General features: G+C 64.1%; 7 protein-coding genes across 7 annotated transcripts in view; 2 read left to right on the top strand and 5 right to left on the bottom strand.

Moving 5' to 3' along the window:
- The window catches only part of ACA1_149510 (WD domain, G-beta repeat-containing protein), a gene marked incomplete at both ends in the record, with an annotated part of 5906 nt that extends 1514 nt beyond the window's left edge, over window positions 1–4392 (bottom strand). Inside the window, 14 exons of the mRNA XM_004351508.1 lie at window positions 346–465; window positions 650–769; window positions 979–1228; window positions 1470–1491; window positions 1611–1649; window positions 1781–2163; window positions 2291–2466; window positions 2607–2682; window positions 2807–2945; window positions 3034–3143; window positions 3417–3604; window positions 3837–4106; window positions 4207–4269; window positions 4356–4392. Of these exons, the coding sequence (XP_004351560.1) occupies window positions 346–465; window positions 650–769; window positions 979–1228; window positions 1470–1491; window positions 1611–1649; window positions 1781–2163; window positions 2291–2466; window positions 2607–2682; window positions 2807–2945; window positions 3034–3143; window positions 3417–3604; window positions 3837–4106; window positions 4207–4269; window positions 4356–4392 (1993 nt within the window). The remainder of the gene's footprint in view (window positions 1–345; window positions 466–649; window positions 770–978; window positions 1229–1469; window positions 1492–1610; window positions 1650–1780; window positions 2164–2290; window positions 2467–2606; window positions 2683–2806; window positions 2946–3033; window positions 3144–3416; window positions 3605–3836; window positions 4107–4206; window positions 4270–4355) is intronic.
- A 255-nt stretch (window positions 4393–4647) lies between these two features.
- ACA1_149500 (DHHC zinc finger domain containing protein) lies at window positions 4648–6402 on the top strand (the record flags this gene model as incomplete). Its single annotated transcript, XM_004351507.1, has 8 exons — window positions 4648–4717; window positions 4814–4959; window positions 5109–5156; window positions 5331–5385; window positions 5527–5652; window positions 5783–5882; window positions 6020–6124; window positions 6285–6402. The coding sequence occupies 8 exons, from the start codon at window positions 4648–4650 to the stop codon at window positions 6400–6402; spliced, it is 768 nt and encodes a 255-aa protein (XP_004351559.1).
- Window positions 6403–6551: 149 nt separating this feature from the next.
- ACA1_149490 (biotin/lipoate A/B protein ligase domain containing protein) lies at window positions 6552–7851 on the bottom strand (the record flags this gene model as incomplete). The annotated part of the gene is made up of 4 exons (XM_004351506.1): window positions 6552–6748; window positions 6927–7071; window positions 7289–7572; window positions 7722–7851. 4 exons carry the CDS (start codon window positions 7849–7851, stop codon window positions 6552–6554), a joined length of 756 nt encoding a protein of 251 aa, XP_004351558.1.
- Window positions 7852–8057: 206 nt separating this feature from the next.
- On the bottom strand, window positions 8058–9765 carry ACA1_149480 (bZIP transcription factor domain containing protein; the record flags this gene model as incomplete). Its single annotated transcript, XM_004351505.1, is given in 3 exon segments — window positions 8058–9058; window positions 9305–9348; window positions 9359–9765. 3 exon segments carry the CDS (start codon window positions 9763–9765, stop codon window positions 8058–8060), a joined length of 1452 nt encoding a protein of 483 aa, XP_004351557.1.
- Window positions 9766–10121: 356 nt separating this feature from the next.
- Window positions 10122–10668, bottom strand: ACA1_149470 (uncharacterized protein; the record flags this gene model as incomplete). Its single annotated transcript, XM_004351504.1, has 2 exons — window positions 10122–10519; window positions 10647–10668. 2 exons carry the CDS (start codon window positions 10666–10668, stop codon window positions 10122–10124), a joined length of 420 nt encoding a protein of 139 aa, XP_004351556.1.
- Window positions 10669–10914: 246 nt separating this feature from the next.
- Window positions 10915–11464, bottom strand: ACA1_149460 (LSM domain containing protein; the record flags this gene model as incomplete). Its single annotated transcript, XM_004351503.1, has 3 exons — window positions 10915–11058; window positions 11140–11255; window positions 11317–11464. 3 exons carry the CDS (start codon window positions 11462–11464, stop codon window positions 10915–10917), a joined length of 408 nt encoding a protein of 135 aa, XP_004351555.1.
- Window positions 11465–11600: 136 nt separating this feature from the next.
- The window catches only part of ACA1_149450 (translation elongation factor Ts, putative), a gene marked incomplete at both ends in the record, with an annotated part of 1487 nt that continues 404 nt past the window's right edge, over window positions 11601–12683 (top strand). Inside the window, 3 exons of the mRNA XM_004351502.1 lie at window positions 11601–12002; window positions 12121–12276; window positions 12460–12657. Of these exons, the coding sequence (XP_004351554.1) occupies window positions 11601–12002; window positions 12121–12276; window positions 12460–12657 (756 nt within the window). The remainder of the gene's footprint in view (window positions 12003–12120; window positions 12277–12459; window positions 12658–12683) is intronic.

The following is a 12683-nucleotide window of genomic DNA, read 5'->3' as shown; positions in this document are numbered from 1 at the left end:
CCCTCCCTCCCTCGCCCCCAATACAATATTTGTGTTGTTCGTGAGGGAAGGGGGGGGGAGGCCTGCCGCGCACCAGATGCGTAGGGCGGCGTCGGAAGTGACGGCGAGCAGGTGGCGGGTCAGGTTGCTGTCCAGATGGGTGACGGGCGAGCCCAACATGATGCAGGGGAACATCTGGCCACGCAACCCAACAACCCAACAACCCACCCGGCACGCACACGACGACCCAAAGCAACGTCACGATTGGGGTGTGGTGTGTGCCGGCGAGGGAGGGAGCAAAAGGGCCTGGCGCAGGAGAGGAGGCAAGTACACGTCGGCCAGCAGGCGAATAGACGAAGAGCGAACCGTCCTCGCACCCGATGGCAGAGAAATTGGCGTTGCCGGCGATGGCGGTCACTCGGCCGGCGATGTAGTCCTCCCATACCGTGCGCCCACCCTCCTTGAGAGCCACACAAGAGGTGTACACTGATACCACACGGCACGGCACGACACACACCACACACACACGACACACACCGGTACATTAAAAAAAGGAGGTGGTGAGGCGCTGCCACGCTGGAGCGACCCAGGACAGGGCGCAATGGAGAACAGCCTTGGGGGTTGGGCCGGGGGATGGGGAGGAGGAGGTAAGCAGGCGATCGAGGTGCACCGTTTTCGCGCGCCGTGGTGATGGCGACTTCGAGGAAGGCGAGTGAAGATGAGTCGTAGGTGGGCGGGTGGAGGTGACGCGATATCTTGGGCACCAAAATGGGCACCGGAATGATCGCCCCTGGCACGCGATACGCACCGCAACGCACGGCACACATACACACACAGAAACGCACGTGCACACGCACACGCACACAAGGTCAGCAGCCAGTCGGGACAGGGATAATGCGACCACGCGCTCACCCTCCGCCGGCGCAAGTACGCGACCCGGCCTGTGTACGGTGGCTGGCTGGCTGGCTGGCTGGCTGGGGGGAGGGGGGGGGTGCGCACCAAGTGGGCCGCCCAACAGCGACTTGGTGCGCGGTAGGCGTCCGTCGAGGGACGCTCGCCCGGCGCTGGCGGGCGTGGCAGGGGTAGGTCGTCCGGAGGGGCCTGCTCGGGGTTTGCTGTGCTGCTGCTGCTGCTGCTGCTGCTTGTCCGCCTTGGTCGCCTGGTCCCGCTGCTGCTGCTGTTTGCTGCTCTTGCCCGCCTTGTCCTTGCCCTTGTCCTTGTCGTTGGCCGCTCCCTTCTTGGTGCCCTGCTGCTGCTTGTCGCGCGCGGGACTTGCCGGTGAAGCGGGGGGCTCGTGCCGCGCCTTCTTGTGCGGGGGCTCCACAGCGTGGCCGATGCGGGTGCCCGCGCTGCCCAACCCACGAAAGGACCCCCCGCCCGCCCGCCCTTCTCGGTTAGGAACTCTTCTTCGATGGCGGGGCGGGGCGGGGCGGGCAGTGGTAGGAAGTGCAAACGGTACGGCCGCGACGTCTAGATTGGGGGGTGCGCACCTTTTCGTTTCGGTGGCGGCGGCTGGGCGGAGGGGCGTGGAAGGACGCGACGACGACGAGGAGGAGGAGGACGATGATGATGATGATGAGGGGGCAGGGGCGGGACTAGGCAGGCTCGAGCTCGAGTTGCTGGTCTCCGACGTGAAGGGCGTGACGGGCCGCGGCGAGGCGTACGTCGACCTGCACAGGCGGTCGCGCGCCACCGCCACCACCATCATATCCACGCGAGTCAGCTGGCTGCAGTCGGCTGGCTGGAGGGGAAGCCAAGTGTGGATGCGGGGTAGGGCGGTAAGGGGGGGGGGTTTGAGTACCCGAGGAATTGTGGTGTGATCCGGCGTTTACCGGTGGGCAGCCGCGTCTCCATTTGCTGTGCTACCGGCGTGCCGGGCGCGGAAGCTGTGGCGGCCGTCGTCGTTGTCGCGACGGCGGCAGAGGCGGCGGCGGTGGAGGAGGAGGTCGCCGCAGCAGAGACGAGGGTGGGGGCGATGCGCTTGGGGGTGGCCGACTGGAGGGGAGGGGCCACGACGGGAGAGGGAGCAGGGAGCTGCTCCCGCTGCTTGCGGAGAGCAGACGCCTCCTTCTCGAGCTGCAGCTGCAGGGGGTGCTCGGCAAGTGCCGACAGCACGTCCACGGGGGGCGCACCCAGCTTCTTCAGCATCTCGCTCCTCTCCTGCGCCGACATCGCCTCGCCCAGCTGCACGCCCGGCGAGTCACGAATGAGGGCCTCCGACGGGGGATAGGAGGGGAACCGACCAAAGGGGCTGTGTCGTGTGTCGTGTGCTCGTGTGTGCTCGTGTGCGTGTCGTGTGCGTGTGTCGTACCTCCTTGGGGTCGAAGTGGAGGGAGACGGCGGTGCCATCGGTGGAACAGCAGAGGAGGGTGTAGCCGTCGGGTGCCCACGCGATGTCCAGCACGCTTTGGCTGAAGATGTTCTTGGTCACCAGCTTGGGCCTCGTCGTCTCCGTGCTCCACACCGACAGACCGCAATCTTGGCTGCCTGCACGCGCTCGAGCGTTCCGTCAGTGGTGGGTAGAGGGGGGGATCACACGCCACGTCTCATCCCTTTCACCCATTCCATGCCAGCGCAGGTCGGCCTCCGGTGTGGGGGGGGGGAGAGAGAGAGAGAAAACGCGTTACCCACGGCGCAGTAGGAGAGCGTGGACCGCTTGCCCTTCTTGGAGTCGGCGTCGACGAAGAGGACGGGATTGAATTTCTGAGCACGCCGCCGCCGCCGCCGCCACAGCCCATACGCCACACGCGACACGGTATTAATAAAAGTAAAAATGCAATAATCAGAGCAAGCGCGGAAGAGCGGAGGGGCCGGTGGGGTCGCGTACGGCGCACACGACGGGCTTTTTGTGGCCTACAAAGTCGCAGTAGGAGCTGCCCCAGGTGCCCCGAAGCAGGATCGGGGCCACGTGGCTGGTGTTGTTGAAGCCGTAGACCGTCGCGAGGAAGGATCCGTCGGGCGACCACCTGCCACAAGGTGGACCCACGCGCGTGAGTGCGTGCGTGCGTGGCACCGATGCACGGCGCGCAGACCCACGCACGCGCGGAAGTGTACCCGATGCGGCGGAAGAAGCAGTTGGAGGAGGACTGTCGGTAGGGCCGCGCGAGGGTGGCTTCCTTGTCCCAATCGGACACGCGCCATATGATCACCGTCTTGTCGTCGGCCTGACACGCCACACGCCCGCAAAAGGGTACAGCGGGAAGATCCATTGTCAGCTCACGGATCTCAACACAGACGAGACTACACACACACACACACACACACACGACACACACGCACCACACACACACAGCAACACGACAACTCGCCCACGCAGTCGCGACCCACTGCACACACACACACACACACACACACACACAATAACGAACACAACCACGCGACTCTCTAGGCTCCTTCTCGCACGTGGCCCCGCCCCCAAGCCGTACACGGGGACCTACCTCGGTGGCGATGAAGCGGTTAAGCGGGTCCCACGCGACGCCCTTTACGAACCCCGTGTGACCCACGAGCTTGGCCGCGAGAGCTCCGCGGCCGCCATTGGCGAAGATGTCCCACACGAACACCTCGCTCGACAGGCTGCACGTCACCAGCCGCCGGCCATCGGGGGACCAGCTGATGTCGTTCACCTCTGCGGACCCGCAACACGACACACACGACACGACACACACGACGGTAAAGCGAGCAAACCCGCGTCAGTGTTTCCTCCGTGGTGCTAGGTGATAAGCGCGCGGCGGGCGAACAAGGGCAGGGGAGGCGCATTGTATCACGAGAGCAGGCCACCGTCATCGTCGTCGTCATCGTCATCATCACGAAGATGACAGGAGGAGGAGGCGGCGGCGGCGGCGGAGGAGGACACGTACGCGTGGTGTGTCCGGAGAGAGTGACGGAGCGTCCCCAGTTCTCGACGTTGGTCTCCTCGGAGCCAAATACGGGGGTGGCGGGTCCACCGCGGAGCTCCCACACGAGCACCACGTGGTCATCGGAGGCCGTGGCGAGGAAGCGCCCATCCGGCGAGAAGCGCACGCAGTTCACGGGGCCTCCATGGCCCTCCATCGCCGCAAACAACTTGACCGCCCCCTCCGGTCCGTCGTTGAGCACGAGGTCGAAATTCCAAATCTTGACCTTGTGATCTGCCCTTGTGGCAGCGGCCCAACAACGCGTTGGAAAGGCGCGGAAGGAGAGTGGTGAGGTGTGAGGAGGGTGAGATGGTGAAAAGGGGAGGGTGGGCACCTCCGCCTCCCGTAGCAAAGCGCTTCCCCTCAGGATGGACATCGATAGAGTAGATGGGAAAGCCTGCACGGCGGCATCACAGAAAATCAGGATGGATGTTGGGAGCGCGGCCTCCCACGAAACGCGGCACCACACAAACCAAGACGCACCGTTGTGGGAAACCCACTGCAGGCGTCCGAAGATCATTTGCTTGATTCACGCTGCCGCCCCTTCTTGATCTTCTTTTTCTTCCCTTGGCGCCAAAACTGCCTCCAATAATGATATCTTTTGTTTTTTGTTTTTTTTTATTGCTTTTTTTTGCATTCTGTTTCGGGACGAATGCTGCGCACCGTAGCCCTCAAGGATGGGCAGACAGACCAGCATGCTGGCGAAGGTGCAGACGTGGCATCGGCCAAGCACCGGACCAAGAAAGCCGCCAGAGCTGCCCCTATGCTGGAGAAAATGAGCAACACAATCTACTACACTGTCTGGGCAGTCTGCCATTGTGCAGCCTACATCGTCGGCCTCAGCTGTACCCCCGCCCCCCAAACGCTTATTGAATGTTCCGGCGGCGTGTGCCTTCCTCTTTCCTCTTGAAGAAGCATTGAGTCTCGTTTTGGCCCTGCAGACCCGCACCTGCAGACACCCGAGACGGGCATGCTGTGGGTGGGCCTTGTCGTCACCTCCCTCTCTGCGGCCGGCTGCTACTATTTGGCCTCCACCTCCGATCCCGGCTACCTTCCCATCGCCACCCCGACCGCACTTGCACCATCCGTACGCGAGCCAACTCCCACCCACCCACCCACCCACCCACCCACCCACCACCACCACCACGTTGGTGTGGCTGTGATTGGCCACAGGCTGACAGTCTCCCTCCCCATCGACCGCTGCGTGGTGGTGGCGCGCGTTGGCCTACTTAGCAGGATGAGACCATTGCGGCGGCGCCACACCTGTACTGCTCCACATGCAACGTACCCCGCCTGCTCTTTCCTTCGTGCGTGGTCTCCGTGTCGTGTGGCGTGTGTGTGTCGTGTGTGTGTGTGTGTGTGTGTGTGTGTCCTGCATTGATGTACGTGTACACGCATACGGACATGTGGCGCTTTGACGTGTGTGGCGCCTGACCATGTGGGGTCACGACTGGACAGATCTACCCTCGTCCGTTGCGATCGAAGCACTGCCGCACCTGCGACCGCTGTGTTGGTACTCCTCCCCCTCCCCACTCCCCGCCCGCCCGCCCGCCCGCCCGCCCAGGGTTGCACATGTGCCGCCCATGTGTAGCTGCGTGGCTCCCCTGCCCATTGCACGTCTCATCATGGCGTGCTCGCGTGGCGTGGAGGGCAGAGCGGTTTGACCACCACTGCCCCATGATCGCCAACTGCGTGGGCAAGAAGAACGCCCCCTACTTCTGGGGCTTCACCGTCCACCAGTGCCTCAATCTCCTGTGCGCCTTCGGCTTCGTTCTCGCCGGTACAAACCCACCACACCCCGGGGCCGCATCGGCGGTGGCGGGCTGTACCGGGTGAGGAAAGCCCCCCCCCCCAAGTACGTTGTCCCCGCCCGCCCGCCCTGAACGCGCGCGTTCCTTTCTTCACTCCAGACCTGCGCACGGACCCGTACCCCCAGTGGCGGCGTCCCATCGCCTACGACATCCCTCGCGAGTACGTCGTCTACGCCCTGTCCCTCGTCCTCTTCAATTTGTACGTATCTCTCCGCACACGCGCCACAACCACGTACACCCACGGCCTCTCGTGGTGCCCCTTCCCAGGGCTTGTTCATTGGCGTGACGAACCCGTGTTCGGTGGGTGGTGGGCCTTGGCGTACCCCCAACGGTCAGCTTCTGCCTGGCGTTCGGCTTCGCGTTTTCAGTGACGTATTGGCTGGTCCAGAACGTGACCACCAACGAGCGCATCAATCAGGCCCGCTACTCCTACTTCCACCAGTACGCCCCCTCGCACCCTCGCACCCTCACACCCACCCGGTGATCTACTTCCCACCACGCTTACTCATGTGTGCACCAAAACAACGGTGGTGTGGCGGCTGGCGGCTGGTGGTAACATAACATAACATAACAACCACCACGACCACGACCACGACGACAGGGGCGAGAGTCGGTTCGACAAGGGTCCCTGGCACAACGTGCTGGTCTACTTCAACCTCGTGTCGGAGGACACCGACCCCTTGTCCCTGGAGAACAGCCTCCAGCACCACCAGCCGTGACGGCCGACCACGCGCACACCGGTCGGTGATGGTCATACCACGGCACCTTGAGACATACGCGCATGTAGACCTTTCTATATCTCCACATATCTATCTATGTATATATCTGTATGGGGGGCTTGTACACGGATGGTGGCGGCTTTCTTTGCTTACGACGTCGCGTGGGTCCGTCGTTCCACGCCTGTGTCTCGCGCAGCAGGCGGGAGGCCGAGCTCAACCGCGTGGGAGGAGAGCTGGCCAGCAGCGCGGGCTTCTTCGAGGGCGCCCTCGACCTCGGTGGCGGGCACGTCGACCAGCTCCACGCCCAGCTCGCCCATCGCGCCGCGGATGGCGCCCACCATGTCCTCTGCACCCCATATTTATATATATATATATATATATACGGTGTGTGTGTGTGTGTGTGTGTGGCAGAGGAGCCATCAGCCAAGAGTCCATGGCACCAACCGTCGAGTGGACCAACGAACTGCACCATCTCCAGATATTATTATTATTATTATTTGGTGACCAAACGGGGAGGTGCGCACCGATGGAGCGGGCCGGGAACCGGTCCCTGAGGCGACACACGAAGTCGCTGTGGGGCCGCTGCAGGCGGTAGGCCGGCTGCTTCTCCGGATGGGCCAGGTAGGCATTCAACTTGACCTCCTCAAAGTCCCACAAGAACGACGTGTGCTGCAACCACCTGCCACCCATCCACCCGCAGCACACAGCCATGGCACACGACACACAGCCACGACACACACGACACACACGACAGTGAGCTTGGTGGGACACGGGTGGTGCGGATAGGATGCGATGGGGGGAGAGAGAGAGAGAGAGGGCACGGGGTGCTGTACCGGGCGGAGGACATGCGCTGGGCGTTGCCACCGAACTTGTGGCGGCCCCACACGTAGTCGTTCTCGCGCAGGGCAAAGACCGCCCCGTCCTCCACGTGCGCATCGGCGAAGGCGCGCCGGTAGAAGCCGCCCACCCACGCCATCACCTCGCGCGGGAACACCTTCACCTGGTCGGGCCGGAGGAAGTCGGCCGTGGAGATGAGGGTGGAGAAGAGGGTGGAGCGGTCGACATAGACGGTGCCGCCGCCGGAGAACCTCCGGATGACCGGCACCCCGTCGGCCACCACCCGCTCCACGACCACGTCCCGGTGGACCTGCCCGGACATGCCCAGCACCACTGGCGGCGGCGGCGGCGGCCACCCCCCCCCGTCGTCAGCACAACACAGCACAAAAGCAAAGCCGCTGCCGGCACCACCCACCACCAGCCACCAGCAGCAGCAGCAGCAGCACCAACCGCAGCAGCAGCACCCGACCTGGCGGTGGTACCTGCGGGCGGGGCCGCGTGGTGGACGAGCAGGTAGGAGCGATCGGGGTGACGCTTGAACAGGGCCTCCTCCACGTGCAGCTGCTGCAGGATGGTGGCCCCGGCCGGCAGCCGCACCACCCCCACCGCCATGCCCCGCCTGCTCCCTGCCGCCGCCGCTGCGTGCCTCATCATGACCCCGGCCAAAGAATAAAAAATAAAAAAACAGCTTTTTGGTTTCCCGCAGGAAAAATGTACACAGCAACACCACCACCACCAACAACAAGAGAACAAAGAAGAAGAAGAAGCCCTAGGCTCGGGAGGGGGAGGGGGAGGGCTTGTTTCTGTTTTTTCGTTCATCAGAGGGGGCGGTGGTGGTGGAGGTCGGGCATGAGGGATGATGACCCGCCGCGGGCATAGGCCGAGGCGGAGGAGGCCGGCTGGAGGGAGGAGAGGTGCGAGGATGAGGCGGAGGCGCCTCCGTAGGCGCTGCCGCCTCCGCGCGGGGCCGAAGAGGAGGCGGGCGCGAGCGAGACGGGGGAAGGGAATGACGGCATCTTGGCGCCCAGATGGGACCCGCCGGTGGTGATGGGATGCGGCTGGAGGGGCGCAAAGGCCGGTCGGCCGGGTCCGGTCTGCGAGGGGTGGTGGGATGATGATCCGGCGGAGAGGGCGCCGGCGAGCGGGCTGCCGATGCCGAGCAGGGGCGCCGGGATGGCCCCGGCGAGCGCGGCCGACAGGGGTCCCGGCATCTGCAAGGGACCGCCGGCCACCGCGGCCGGTGTGAGGGAGACCTGGACGGCCTGGCTCACGAAGCTGCGCAGGTACTCGAGCTGCTCCTTGACCAGCCGGTTCTCCGTGCTGAGCAGCTCCACCTTGGCCGCGTAGGAGGCGTTCTGCGCGGTGAGCGTGGTGCACCGCCTCTCCAGGTCCTGGATGTACAGCTTCTGCCGCTTGCGGAACTGCTGCGCGGCCTGCCGATTCTTGACCAGCCGCATCTGCCGCTTGACATCCTTGCCGCCGCCGCCTCCGCCGCCGCCGCCGTCCACCTCGCAGTCGAGGCCGTCGCCAAACTCGTCGTCGAGGAGGTCGTTGTCGTCGAGCGGGAGGGCGTTGCTGTTCTTCTCCACCTTCTTTTTCTTGGCACGCGCCGGTTTGGGGGCCTCGTCGCCCGCCGAGGTGAAGTGCTGCAGGCTCGGCGCCGCCTGGTGGTGTCCCACACCGCCCAAGGCCGACATGTCGCCGGCGGCTCTCTTCTTCGCCGCGGCTGCCGAGGTCGTGCTACTGTGCTGCGGAGGCGGACCCGACACCTCCGGACTGCCGTCAGGCGAGGGCAGCTCTTGCGGCTTGTTCTCGGGCACTGCCCAAACACATCCGCACCACCACCACCACACACCAACGGGTCAGCACCGCATGCTTGAGGGTACACGACTCGCCACAGCCAATGGCTCTAACTTCCCCCACCACCACCCAAACCTCGCAATCTTCCACCCCGCGTTTTTCGTCGTTATGCCCCCCCCCCCACCCGCGTTGCGACAGGAATTGGGATTGGGGGGGGGGGGTACAGAGTGCGACTGGCGGCAACGGATCTACGGCGTGCGCGGACCAGGAGCTGTGCTGGTGGTGATGTTGCTGTTGATGGTGGTGGTGCTGCTGGTACTGGTGATTGTAGTGGTGCTGGTGGTGGTCGAGACCCACGCCTAGGCGCACGTCGCGTCCCCCGTTGTTGCCGTTGGCCTGGAGTAGGGAGGGGAGGTCGAGGTGGGACGAGGAGTCGTCAAAGGAGGCCTGCATGTTGAGAATGTTGAACGACGATCCTCCTCCTCCCGTGTTGTCGTCCGAGTAGGACACGGATGAACCGCTGATGGGCAAATGCGGGGGCACACCCCCGTGCGGATGGGGCGGAGAGGGACCCCGGGTGGAGTGGCCGCCGTTGGAGGAGTTCAGACCATGAGATAGGGGCGGGGGTTGGTGGTGCTGATGGCGCAGCTGCTGCTGAAAAGACTGCTGCTGTTGCTGCTGATGATGACCGTGCGAGGATGACGGGGAAGAGGAAGACGAGGCCATGGGGTGCCCTGCCTGGTGTCCTGCCTCCTGGTTTGGTGCGGCGTGCGGCTGGTGGGCGTAGAGGAGGAGGTGATGACGCGCCTCGTGCATCGCTCGACGGTGGTGCTGTCGTAGGTGGGCGGCGCTTCTTACGTAATCGGCTACCCGCCACCTCACCGCACGTTGAATCCGCGACACCTCTGACGTAACCGTCTGACCTCCGCCCCTATCTCGTGCCCTACCGCCACCTTAACCCACCATGTACCCTATGGCAACCCGATCACGTGCGCACCCTTTTCGCACTTCTTCTCCTTAGCGATCACCGATACCCAAACGGCCAACAACTTTGACAGGGGCTTTTCGGTGCGGAAAACGGTTCACAAGACTTCGTCGCGCTCGCCGGCGCCCTTGCCACCGCCAAACTCGTTGTGTTTGGTGTGGCTGTGGTCGTGGTGGTGGTTGCCCGCCTTCTCGTAGCAGCAGTGCTTGAAGGGCCGCCATTTTGTGAGCCCAGTCTGCGCAAAGTGAGTGGGGGTTACTTGGCGCCACTCAAGAGGGATAGAGAGAGGGGCCGAGGGCAGCAGCACCAGCAGCAGGAAGAAGGCCACCATGTAGGACACCGCAAGGACCAGGAGGCCCCATTCATTGAAGGCCAGGGTCAGGGCGATGGCGGTAGAGGTGGACGCGAAGATGAAGAACGCCGCCACAACCCTTTCCAGGCCGGAGAAGCTGAGACGGGCGCAGGCACATGGCATGATGGCGATGATGGGAAGAGCTGCAGCAAAAGTGAATGAAGAAGGAGGAGGAGGAGTAGATAGCTGCGACACAGCAAGTTGAGGTGGGACGGGCGAATGCGGGTATGGTCCTGATGCGAATGGGTTCCTCTCCTCTTATGTACGCACCACCAGCGGTAAGGGGCGCCATGCAGCTCGCGTGCTGGTGGGGCCTTGCTTGGGTTCAGGAGGGGCACGGCCCTGGAGAATCGGCAGCGATCGCGTGGTCCACCTCCGGCCCTTGGCGGCGACCCGAAAAGTCGAAGACGCGCACCTCGCCCGCCAGGGAACCGGTTCCCACGCCGAGGGGGCCACGAGTTCGAACCCCACCGAAGCCGAGGTGGTGATTTGGGGGGGGGGGCACCAACGAGAAGAAGACAGGCCGGTGTTGTGTGGATTAAGACCAGGGGTCCTGATTCATTTTCTGCTTGAGCTCCCACTGTGCCCTCTTTGCCTCCCTCTCTGCTTTTCGCGCCGCCTCGATCTCAGGCAACGTCACTTTGGTGAGGCCCTTCACGCACAGCTCCTCTCTACTCTCATCCTTTAACCCCCCCCCCCACTCCACGTTTAGACGCGTGCACTCGCTTTGTGGGGCAGGAGGGAGGGGGGAGGGAGAAAGTACGATGGGTCCAAGAAGCACGATGTTGTCGCCCCGCACGAGGAAGAGCCCAAGATTCTTTTCGGCATACTGCTCGCCCACATAAATGCGCTCTATGGTCTGCTCCAGTACAAGATTGGCTGCAGTACCACTGAACATTAGGCACGTTCGCAGGGCTGATCGATTTGGGGGTTAGCATACCGTATTGATCAAAAGAGCGCAACACGCCCAGCAGTTTGCGTCCATCCTGGAGCACGACAAGGATCCTGTGGTCTACCTCCTCTACCAGGCTCACGGTGCCCGGCAGGAAAGTGAAGTCATCGACCTCAGCAAGGGCGTCCTGGTTCATGTTGTTTTGTGCTGGTGTCCCCCAGAGATTTGCTTTTCTCGCCTTGTTTTCATTATTTTATTTTTTTACTTTTTTGTTTCTGAGCTCAATCTTTGCCTCCGGCAGCACCACCACCAACAACAACCGCACCACCCTCATGAAGTCCGCCTTCGCCTGTCGTGCCGCTTTTGCCCTCGCCGCCGCCACCACCGGGAGTGGCCGTGGTGCTGCCGTCTTCGCGGTGCGCAGCAGCAGCAGCCTCGTGTCGCTTCGCACGCCCGCCTCCGGAGGCTGCAGCAACTCGCGCGCGTTCGCGGACGCTGCCGCGGGGGGCGGCGGCGGGGGCATGATGGGCCAGATCAAGGAGCTGCGTGCACGGACCGGGGCCGGCGTCATGGACTGCAAGGAGGCCCTGGCCGCCTCCGCGGGCGACCCCGCCAAGGCCGAGCTGTGGCTCCTCGACAAGGCACGCTCCCGCTTCGCCAAGAAGGCCGAACGGCCCACCACCGAGGGCACCCTCGCCCTCGCCCTCGCCTCCTCCGAGGCCCTCCTCCTCGAGGTACGCACCCCTCATCCCCCCCTTTTTTTTGCCCCACCACCACCATACGCACACCAACCGCGTTCCCTTCCGGACCGGCGAGCGCTCGCGCTGGCTATAACTACTCCCGTGCGCACAGCTGAACAGCGAGACGGACTTTGTGGGCCGCCTCGAGGGCTTCCAGAAGCTGGCCCTGGACGCCGCCGCTGCCGCCCTCGCTCGCGCCGGCCAGGTGGCGGCCGACGGACAGGGTCCGCACCATCTCGACTCGGCCTGGCTCTCCGCCCTCCCTCTCGTACGTGTGCCCGCCCTGGCACGGCACGGCACGCATCCGTGTAGCCCCCATTCTCCACGTGACGCGTCTCTCCTCTCACCACACTCATGGAGGCTGGTGCATTGCATCTCGTGTCGTGTCGTCGTTGGTCGTGTCGTTGGTCGTGTCGTGTCGTTGGTCGTATCGTGTCGTGCATGTGAATAGGGCGACGGCACGCCGAAGACGGTGGGGGACGGGGTGGTGGGCCTGTTCATGCAGGTCGGGGAGAACATGAAGGCGCGGCGCGCCGTGCTCCTGCGCACGGCCGGGTCCGAGGGCGCCCTGGGCACCTTCATCCAGGGGACGGGCCTGCCCCACACGGGCACCCTCGCCGCCCTCGTCGCCCTCCAGGCCCAGCCCTCGGTCCGCCAGCCTCCCTCCCCCTCCCC

This window comes from Acanthamoeba castellanii (assembly GCF_000313135.1).
Source record: "Acanthamoeba castellanii str. Neff unplaced genomic scaffold scf7180000084715, whole genome shotgun sequence".
NCBI classification, from domain to species: Eukaryota; Discosea; order Longamoebia; family Acanthamoebidae; genus Acanthamoeba; species Acanthamoeba castellanii.
Note: the sequence above shows the minus strand (reverse complement) of the source record. Positions and strands in the feature narration are given on the sequence as shown.